Source organism: Melanostigma gelatinosum (assembly GCF_949748355.1).
Source record: "Melanostigma gelatinosum genome assembly, chromosome: 15".
In the NCBI taxonomy this organism is placed as follows: Eukaryota; Metazoa; Chordata; class Actinopteri; order Perciformes; family Zoarcidae; genus Melanostigma; species Melanostigma gelatinosum.
The window spans coordinates 12,143,204-12,153,898 of record NC_136648.1 but is presented as its reverse complement, the minus strand read 5'-3'; the positions used below and the strand labels follow the sequence as shown (position 1 = coordinate 12,153,898).

General features: G+C 40.8%; 1 protein-coding gene across 1 annotated transcript; it reads right to left on the bottom strand.

Annotated features, from left to right (window-relative positions):
* Positions 1-63: 63 nt before the first annotated feature.
* mtf2 (metal response element binding transcription factor 2) lies at positions 64-10,018 on the bottom strand. Its single transcript, XM_079284664.1, has 15 exons — positions 9,846-10,018; positions 8,908-9,109; positions 8,530-8,611; positions 6,272-6,376; positions 5,985-6,085; positions 5,618-5,793; positions 5,384-5,479; positions 4,955-5,023; positions 4,580-4,703; positions 4,201-4,268; positions 3,948-4,115; positions 3,570-3,669; positions 3,377-3,435; positions 2,978-3,070; positions 64-2,388 (listed from the first exon to the last, which is right to left on the bottom strand). The coding sequence occupies exons 1-15, from the start codon at positions 9,848-9,850 to the stop codon at positions 2,016-2,018; spliced, it is 1,821 nt and encodes a 606-aa protein (XP_079140790.1). The 5' UTR covers positions 9,851-10,018; the 3' UTR covers positions 64-2,015.
* Between the last annotated feature and the right edge of the window lie 677 nt (positions 10,019-10,695).

Genomic DNA, 10,695 nt, shown 5'->3' with positions numbered 1-10,695 from the left:
AGGCTCTTGTGTTAAAACATAAACTACAGGCAGCAATTAAACATCTAATAAGCAACACAACAGTCCAAAATATCGGCTTTTATTCATCCTTTAACTAAACAGGTTCAGAAATATCACGTCTACAGAACGATGTATAAAAACGTAATCGGAATCTCAAAAGACGAAGCAGACGTTACATGTATGTTCTTTGGCTACAGAAGCCTGCTGGTAGCCAGTGGTAACAGCATGGAGGCTGACTGGCTGAACAGAGAAGAGCTTCACATACACCGACTACATCCGTACAATGAAGAGGTATCAATGTCAAAAAGCTGTCCATTTAAACAAAAAATAGAAAACATCTGTAAAAAGAGACAGCCGAACTAGATGAATATTTACCTCATGCAACGACATACAGAATATTGTTTTCCAGTGACTTGTTCTGACTCAGATTAAACCAGCAAGTGTAGCTGTAGAAAAAAAAGCTTACATACATATGGTCCAAAGTAAAATGGAGGACCTAATATAAAAATACTGACCATTAAACACTGAGTGAATAACTTTTATCTAAACTTCCTGCCAAGCTGCAAATGCAGGCCTATGCAATACAGTGCCATTTTTAGATATATCCTGAGTGTGTACACTACAAGTTGAACTTTTTTGTTTTGCACCGGTCACACAAACAATTTAAAGTCAAATGGTCATAATAATGCTGAAGCGCCCCTTTATCAAGCCGTATGGTCCTTAATCTGACTGAACACGATCATCAAGGACCAACTTGCATATGCAGCAAAAGAAAACAAAAACACCTCTGAACTCTTAAGTATGGAAACTGGGTAAACAACATTCATCTTATGCAGCACTTTGTTTTATCATAACTATCAGACAAAGTAAAAACAAAATAGGTCCTTAAAGACTTCAGTCAACAGTTAAGTCATTTTAATCGATATCAAATAAAAATGTTTTAAAAGGATAATCAATTTTGATGATGGCAGTTGACACTCGAAAAAAAATCTTCACTATGAAAACAAAATGGATGCATTTCTTTTTAGAATGGATATTTGCTGCAAGTCCTTCTGAACATTTAAACACTGAAATTACACATAATTTGTAAGTTATTTTTCAGAATCTCGCATTTAAATGTAAATATAGAAAGGGGCTTAAAGAACCGTACCATGAAAATGCTGCTGGTGCTAAAAAGATGGAATTATCTGATCAAAAAGGTATAATTTGACATGTGCAACAGATAATAAAAAAAGAGAAAATGCTGAACAGAAAAAGACTTATGAGAAAGGACCAGTGGAAAAGGTAATAATAAGTTGTAGTATAATTCTATGTAAAACTAAATATTTGCAGCAGCACATCTCTTCTGTTTTGAGTTGAAGGATATCTCTGCCCAAGGCAACAAGATGGACTCGTAGCTGGGACTGGAGGAGGGGACACTGTTGTAAATAGACATATTTAAGAAGAAAGAAAATAAATCATAAACAAAATAACTATGTAATTGTCTTTGCAGTAGTGAAATTAATGAATTTCTCTTATCCTCCAAGATTTACCATTGAATGCCCGATCAATGACATTCTGTCAAAGAAAACGTACAGTTTCATACTTAACTGGTCTGGGAATAAAAGCATATAACTGGATTAAAAATGAAGTACAATAATGAGTCACTGTAAGCCTACAGATGCAGATTATGTGCCTCTGAATAAACAGGGCTGCTGTAAACATTCAAAGCAAATAATGAAAATTAAAAGCAGAGAACACATATGGTGTGGTATAATGACAATGCCTTGATCAAATAACTGTAATCTTTGTAACACAAGAGGAACAGACATGTTTAAATGTGCACTGAACCAGTATACTTCACAGTAACAGGAAAACATCGCTCCTGTCTAAACTAAACAAATGGCATATATCAATTAATGCTCCGAATACAGGCTGTGAACACACGTCCTTAGCACAGCCATAGATAGGCCTCTTGCAGGCGCTGGTTCAAAGTCAGAAGTGATGACGACAGTGACAAGTCTAGGAGGGAGTGTCTAGGAGGCAGTGACTCCCTCCCACTCCACCAGGTACTGCACCTTGCCGTCGAGGGTGACACGTCGTGCCAGGACTTTGTACTTTTCCCCGCAAGCCAGTCGCCCTGCTGCTCCGAAATAGCTGCTGATGGAGCTCTTGAGGTGGGAGAGTTGGCTGTTGGGGTCCATGCCGTGAACTATATCTGTGGAGTGGAGCCCTGGCAGCGGGCTTATCATCTCCGTAGCTGAGGGGTTTGGGTCTGCATGGCTAGGAGGGGGGATCTCTGGGTTGGGGGGCTGCAGGGCCCGTCGTGGCCGGCCACGTTTCCTCTTTAAGGGTGGAGCGGAAACGGGCACGATGCAGGCCGTCGTTCGCATCTTGCTGGAACTACAGCTAGAGTGGGTTTGATAGGAAAAGAGGAAGTCAAAAAGGGCAATAACAAAATGGAGAGACTACAACGTCTGTACGAGAGCACAGAAGTGCTTTGTGATAAATGCGCGTTCACATGCTCACAGAGACAATAGCAACATCCTGATGTCACGCAGGTAATGTTCACCATGTTAGCATGCATAACATACTAAACACAAACTGCAGCTGAGGCTGATGGGAAAATAGCTCCGACGGTATGTAGTCGTAAATTCTTGGACAAATTGAAATCATGACTTGATGGTGGTGGAACAGAAACTTCGAACAAAGTTTATGTTAATTCCTTCAAAGTCTTTTGACATTTCACTCTAAACCACAAATATCAACATCGTGGCGCTAGAGAAAAGTCAGGTAATCCATAAAGTCATTAGGGTTCTTCATCTGGAGACCATGAATGTCTGTACAAAATGTCAGCCATCTATCCTCCAATAGCTGTTGAGATTTCAGTCTGGACCAAAGTGGCAGATCAACAGACAGGCAAACAAACCAACAAACCTCCATAGCGCCATCGAGGTCAAAGTGAGGTGCGAGTGTTGCCGTTGAATAGCAGGCATACCTGGACTGTCTTGAAATGCTAGTTGAGGTAGTTTCTGTGGTGCTCGGGGCTCCGATGGATTCCACATCTGAAGACAGCAGAGACCTCTCAGTCCTGGTGTTATGGGGACAGATAAAGAACAAATATTATACAAAGAAATGCCGCTGAAAGTTACTTACAGCTAGTTAATTAATCAGTCAAGGAAAAATCTTCAACGTGAGGATTCGATTCTTTTCTCTTCATTACATCAAAGTAGATTAAACAACCAGCACTTTGAAGACGTCACCATGGACTCGTGGGGTGAATTGTAAATGAAAACAGTTGGTTGCAGCTCTCAGAGTACCGTAGCTTTACCACGACACAAGTGAAAAGTCATAATTGTTTAGGAATACAAGTTCTACACTACAATTGCTCACTTACTTGATGGAGGTTAAGTGATCCAATGTGTTGGGCTCTAGTGGCAGAGGCTTTCTTATATCCTGTCAAAGACAAGAAAACTATTGTTATCATCTCTCACTGGGTTTCCTAATAACCGTACCTTTACAGAGTAATGCAAAAAACACCCACACCCAGCTTACGTCCACTAAGAGAATGCGCACAAACACACACACACCTGGGATAAGAGTTCACCGCGTTGTGGTTTAGCCAGAGTCTCCAGAGAACGGGCTTCTTGCTTCCTCTTTCTCTTCTTCTCTGTGCCATTGGTTAACGTCCTGCAAGCACCAGAGCAACAACATTTCACAACAGTAATGACAGGTGTGCATTAACAACACTATAACTGTTAAGGGGTAGTAACACATTGTGAAACAAATTACAAGGTGCATCAAAACACTGCTTTTTTGCACGCTGTATAACCGTTTCTCATTTAGTGCCATCAGTCCGACATGAGCAATTCAAATTCAAGAGCTTACAATGAAGGAGGGAGATGTCATACCCAACAAATGTAAAAACATTTGACTGCAGAACTTGAGATGTACGTTTCACATCTTACCTCATGCCAGATAGGTCCTTGGTGGTCTTGCATCCCTTGATGGTGATCTCATGTGAAGCCGTCTCCATCCCTCTGCCGGTTGGCTCATCAGAGTTGGGAGACGGAGGGAAACGGATCCTCAGCCCAAACAAGTGCTTCTTTTTCTTAACCTCCTTCCCCGACTTGAAACTGGAAGGAGCATATGAAAAAGGTTTTTAAAAAAGTTCTTTCAGGCTATCAACATAAAGGATAATCCAGTAATGGAATAGCTTACACGCTACTGTTGTTGTTTAATGCCTCCAGAACATGTCCATATCGCTTTGATCTGGGAGTGTTCGCGAGCTGCAGAGGAGGGGAGATCGCCAAACAGGAAATACAGGGTGAAAGACAAAAAAGGTTAGGATTCAAAAAATAAATCGACACCATATGGTTTCTTATTTGAACTTGAGCTGTATCGACACGTTAAGCAGCTTATAAACATATACTCTTTGATATTAAATACTAAGCTACACAAATGTGTATTTATGTTCAGTAGAAAACTCAAAAAGAAACTTTCCATAAAACATTAAAACATGTGTGTGTCCTGGATTAGCCTTTGTTGCAAATGAAAGTTAGTGAATAGCCACATGTAGCTTGATAAGTTGTGTCCATACCATCCCCAGCTGCAGCAGCTCCCAGTTATCACTGATGTAAGACATCAGGTGCATCTCTGAATCAAAGTACGTCTTCTTGTGAATCACACTCAAGTTGTACAGGCTCAGGTGTGTGACATTCTCCCTGAAAAGGTTTAGTAACAGCTGTGTGTTATTCACTTAATCTGGTTCCAAAAGAACCATCATGAAAAGAGAAATAAGGCACAGTAGCAAAGCTGAAGAGTAAAAACAAGATGCATGCAGTGGGAACTTACTTATACATCTAGAATTTAATGTAAGCGGGGGCAATCCATCCTTTGTGTATTTTATCAAATAATACTGTTTTTAAAGAAGACTGTGAGTCAAAGCTGAACATACATCTTGAGCTTCACTTACCATGTGAGAGGCAGTCGGCTGACGTACTCTGGTCCACCATTGCAAACGGAACAAACAAACAGATAAAACCTAAAGTTACACAAACACAAAAACGCGTCAGCTTATTACGCTGCAGAAATGATTTGGTGACCACAGGACAGTCTCATGGCCTGGTGCTTTATGGTCTGCTAAAGGAAATGTGAGGAAATGAAAGGGAACGTTACACAATCAATAATACAAGATAATGTGTCCTGATATATGAAAAGTGAAAAACACAACAAGGGTAGTGTGATTTCCAATTAATTAATTTCTTTAGGTAGGACAGCTCAGCATGAATACAGATATATTTTATTCAGATTGTTCAGAGTCATTTTAACTTTAATAAGGTTTGTTTCACCAGTAACAACTGGTAGCATGAAGTATGAAACATAAACATAGTGCTATTTGCACCTGTCTCCGTAGAACATGGGCATCTGTAAGCAATGGAGACACGTCTCATGGAACCACTGCAGACACCCGTTACACTGCAGCATCTTCAGGTACCAACTTCAAGGACAGAGAAAAGAGTCGTTAGCTGTACCGGGAGAGAGATATGGATAGATAGGTATATAAAAACATGGGCGCGTAGGAAGTTGTTTATCCTGATTCTGTAGTGTGTTCTAACATATGCAGCGTGTGACTCACTCTCCTGGACCTCCACAGTAGCAGTAGCGGTGCTGCATGTTGGTCTTGTGGCCCTGGTCCCAAACCAGCTCGTCCAGAGCGTATTGGAGAGACAGGTGCTGCCTCGTAACGTCCTCCTCCTCCTCCTGCTTCAGAAAGCCCTGAGCAGACGCTCCCCTCATGTGTGCAGCATCCCTCTGTACACCACACAGGTAAATATATACAGCATTTACTCCATAGATTAAGTTTGCACTCTAAAGTCTCATATTTCAATTGTGCTGCAAATAATGCGCCTCACAAAATAGCTGTCATGTAAATACATGCTCATTTAATCAAACAACTCACACATTCAACTAAAGGCTTAATTTACTCAAAACAAAAGCTGTACCTTCGGTATAGAAGTGAGCTCACAGTCTGAGCAGAGCCACTTGTCATCCGAGTCAATGACAGAGGCGTCGATGACGGGCGAGTGGCACAGCTGATGGTAGCCTAAAACATATTGAACACATTTACTGGATCGCTCTTTTAAAAAGTACAAAATGTGCTTGATGACCACAGATTAGAGTTCAATAGGTAGATGAACAAAGAACGAATAAGTTAGAAAACTTGACAAAAAAACCAAACTGGACGCACTGCTTTGTTCAATATAAGAGCTGTAGAGACAATGGACGGTACCTTGTCCACACTTGTCACAAATGACTATTTCATTGGGTTCATCTGACGTTTCATCCTGGCATATAGAGCACACAATGTCGTCGTCCTCATCGTCCTCTTCATCCCCTGAAATGGACAAACGGCTGGTTGTGACAGAGTAAAGGCAACGAGCACCTCGTGGTGTTTTCAGTCTACAGGGACTTCTTGTTTGATTGGAAGTAGGGTCCAACTGTAATTTATCCTGATTGATCAGGACACCGTTTCATTTACATATATATATTTTTTTTTAATGGAATTTAAACACAACCCATTAACCGCCATAGTATTGGGGGTTAATGGAAGATGAAGGTCTCAGAAGAAACCTAATACTGTGCTGTTGTTCTGTCACCTCTGTAACTACAACCAACAGTGACGTGAGGGCGTAGTGATACACTACAAGTACGTCTCTCCATCACTGCAGCAACGTGAGAACCGTAACCACTGGAGGTCAGCAGAAAACAAGGCTTTTAGTTTTAATCACAGAGCGTAGGGCTGGGCGATATGGCCTAAAAAAAAAATCTCCGATTTTTTTACAAAAAATCCGATTCACGATTTAAATCGATTTTTTTCCCCCAAAATTTTTTGCAGATGACAGAAGCTGTTGAAAACAATTTTTTCTTTTATTTTGTGATGATTTTCCCAAGTAGGTTGATAAAAATAAAGTGCAAACAAAACCTGAACATTGTAGAAAGGTGCCTGTAGTATACAAAAAGTATTTGGTCACTCTTTTGTTTGCCTGAATCATTTAAATATAAAATTAAATTAAACATAACATTAAATGGCATTAAATAGTAGCCTTCCATTGTAAACAACTGTGCAAATGTAACTTTTTACAGTAAGCTTTTCTAACTGAATACACTGATACAAACACAGCATGAAATAAAATGTATGTGACCCTTTAACATTCACATTTTCAAAAGTGCAACATCTGATCTAACATCAACATAACATATTTTGCACAGTAAATAAGTGCATGTAAACAAAATCAAGTGCATTCACAACATAACCAACAGTATTAAACAGTAGTGCATGTTTTTTCTAAATATTTTTTGCCAGGAAGACAAGCCTGTCTACTACCTCTGGCTTCAGGCATGCACGGTGGCATGCAACAATGCCCCCCCCCACACACTGAAAAGCCTCTCAGAGGGGGCACTTGTAGCTGGCACAGAGAGGTATTTCTTTGCTAAAGTACTTAGCCTTGGAAAGTTAAGTTGGTGACGCTTCCACCAGTCAAGTGGATCGGTGTCTGGGTCAACCTGCTGGACCACAGGTCAGTTGTTGCGGAGTAGAATGACATCCCCTCCAGCTCCGCAGAGATCCTTTGGCGTGTACTATTGTACAGCCGAGGCAAGGCAACGTCAGAAAAATGTTTACGGCTTGGTAGCACGTACCTGGGGTCCAAAGCTTTGAGACGGTGAATAAACCCCGGCTTTTCCACGGTGTATATGGGCACCATATCTTTTGCGATATACATCGCGACTGCATCCGTGATGGCTTTCCACCGGGCACTCTTCTTCTCATGCGGAGTACAGTTGGTGAATGTCTCCAAAATGCTGGGTTGTTGTTGTGAGGTGGCGGCGGCGGCGGCCAGCAGTGAAGCTGCTGGCCGCCATTGTTTTAGTTTGTAAACAATGCGCGCGCACTCTACTACGGGAAAAAGGGGTGGGGGCGATTTTCTCGATTTTCAATAAAACACATCGCCTTAAAGCACACATTCGAATTAATCGATTAAATCGATTTATCGCCCAGCCCTAACAGAGCGCATAGAGTTGTGCAGAAACATGGGAATCAGCCAAAATAAATAATATCCATTCAAATGGTGGAGATTTGTCAAAATATGATTTTTTTTTTTAATCCATCACAAATCATGTTACACTTTATTATAAAATAATCTCTGTGCCACATTTGCACTTTGACTGACTGAGATGGAGGACCAGTTCTTTACATGTGGGCGAGGAACTTGTGCTGTACTGATGCCAGACACTGGACAGTTAACTGCCAGCCACAAGAGAAGGGAGATAAGTAAGGCAGTAGACGTTCAGACGAGGGTGGGGACAGAACAATACTCATCCAATAATCTGAGCAAAATCCAGATGAAAACTGTACGGAATATAAAGTGCAGATGCTGCCAGGCAATAAAATGGTATACACGTCTTTTAGAGTACCTGGAAATGATAAACGATCCAAAGATCGAAATATAAATCCATGCAACATGTAAATCTTGAAGTTGAATAATTTACCTGTCTGGATATCCTTCCACAGAACCCAAGACTTTGACCGATCCTCAAAAACCACAAAGCATCGCTGCTTTTCCTGATTTATCTGAAGGAGAAAAAAATAAAAAATAAAATATATATAGATAGATGTCTTCCGAAACATTTTTAAAACCAAACTATTCTACCCAGGCTCATATGAGATATGAGATCAAATGTTTTGTGTCACATACGCCGAATTTGGATGATTTTACCAGGTACTTATGACCAAAACTGATAACTAAAACGTACGATTGGAGGTTTGTTAACCTCAGATGTGAATATTTTTTCCATTTAACGTATGTGGTGGTACTGTGATATAAAAACAATTTCAGTACCAAAAAGGTGTGTTTCCCTCACACTAACCTTGGTGATTGTCCCCAAGTAGAACAAGCCATCTGACCACCGGGCCAAGACGTCCTGTCCTTCCGTGAACTTGTCAGACATGTCGTCCTCTCCATACTCTCCCCGAGCAGAGAGGCTGGTGGGGGACAAGGACACAGCCTGCTGCTGCCTCTGGGGGAGAGCTCTGTGATGGACAGACAGGTGATCTACAACCCCGGAGTCTCTGGAAGAGGAGCGGGGAGATTAACATGAAATGTCAATCTCTGCATATTCATCAGCATGGCTTACTAATACTACAATCAACACTTAGAATCGACTGAAGTACTGACTTGTATGTGTAATTGTTATGGAGAATACAAGGAGATAAGCCTGAAAATGAAACATGCCATTCCCCCTCCAATGGATGCAAACCGGTGATTATACTCTTAATTAGTGCTAATTGGTAATTAACCCAAACCACATGCAGTCAGTAATATGGCTACAGGGCAATGCTGAGTAATTATTTAACCTGTCCAACGTTGAAAACTTAAGTAAACGCAAAGGTTTATTCTTTTTAACACGCAAACATTACATAAAAACACAATTGAATGTTTGTCAAATTTGACAGTTGTATTTGTACAATTAAATACTTGATATCGTTATCGTCTGCTGCAAAACATGATTAATTAATTAAGTTAACGTTAGAGATTTTATATTTAATTTTTTCCATTTCCATTTAGCCACTGTCCAGGATTCCCTTTGTTCGGGTACTGAGTGAACATGATCCACATGAGCTACGAGAGACGACAAAGGACCAGTTTGACAAACCGTTGTATACTAAATGTCTTGTAATATTAAATAGCTAGCGCCCAGGCTCCATTGTTAGCATGAACAACCCACATGCAAAGCTTCGACTCCGGAGAGGTCGCTGACCGTTGGACCCAGCCCCCCACAGGAAGAAAACATAATGACAACAATACCTCATTGGGTCCCCTCAGCTTCTACAACGACTCGAACTAAAAAAATAAATATGAAACACCACTGTTATCCCGCTTCTTTTGTGGTTTTGACTTGTTTTAAAAGTGTGTGGCGGAAACTTCTGGGGCTACTGCTTTGTCAGAAGATAACAAACGGTACATTTTCCCCCAGCACGTTCGCCATTTTGGTTTCCCGCTGATGCTCGGAGAGTGCATTGTGGGAAGCGTTCAAACGGCTGCTGCTTGTTACTGGAGGCTGCCGCTGCTACGTACACCTTTCTTTTTTTCAAACATTTGAAAATGTAGGCAGGGCATGTAGTAAACAGAGCATATCCGCCCCTTAAAGAAGTATAGTAAAAATGTATACTTGTTAGGGGTCGAACACTGCATCTTTTCTGCGGAATTTCTTCTGTAGGTTTGGATTAAAATACAAACAAAAGCACCATATGCATTAATTGTAAACGGCCAGACATTTTCACATACACATAAATTATTTAAAACGTCCAGTTGGGCATTGTTTGAAAAGCATGTGCCAATCACGGATTATGTGGTGTTGACGAGTCATTTATTTTATTTTGGTTATGACCGGAAGTGAGGTTGCTATTTAAACAATGGGCTTTAATTGTGAAATACGTCGCAGAAGTAAAAACGAGTATCATGCTTGCTAGCTTGACCCGGTCATAGCTTCAGAGTTAAGCAACAGAACCAATCCTAATAATGACTCAATTTTAGCGTATCGGTGAATCCATGATGAAGCACATTTCGCCAATTTGGTTGCCAACCTGAAAAATAAAAACAATAAAACGTTTTGTAGACGAACAGGTTGCGCGTGCGCCGTTGATCCTACGTTTTT

Bases quoted from the DNA above. Each gene is read 5' to 3' on its own strand.
- mtf2 (XM_079284664.1), bottom strand. The intron at 5,794-5,984 runs GTACAGCTTTTG...TGTGGTGTACAG, and splicing joins AGCTCACTTCTATACCGAAG to AGGGATGCTGCACACATGAG. The intron at 3,071-3,376 runs GTAAGTGAGCAA...CCATAACACCAG, and splicing joins GATCACTTAACCTCCATCAA to GACTGAGAGGTCTCTGCTGT.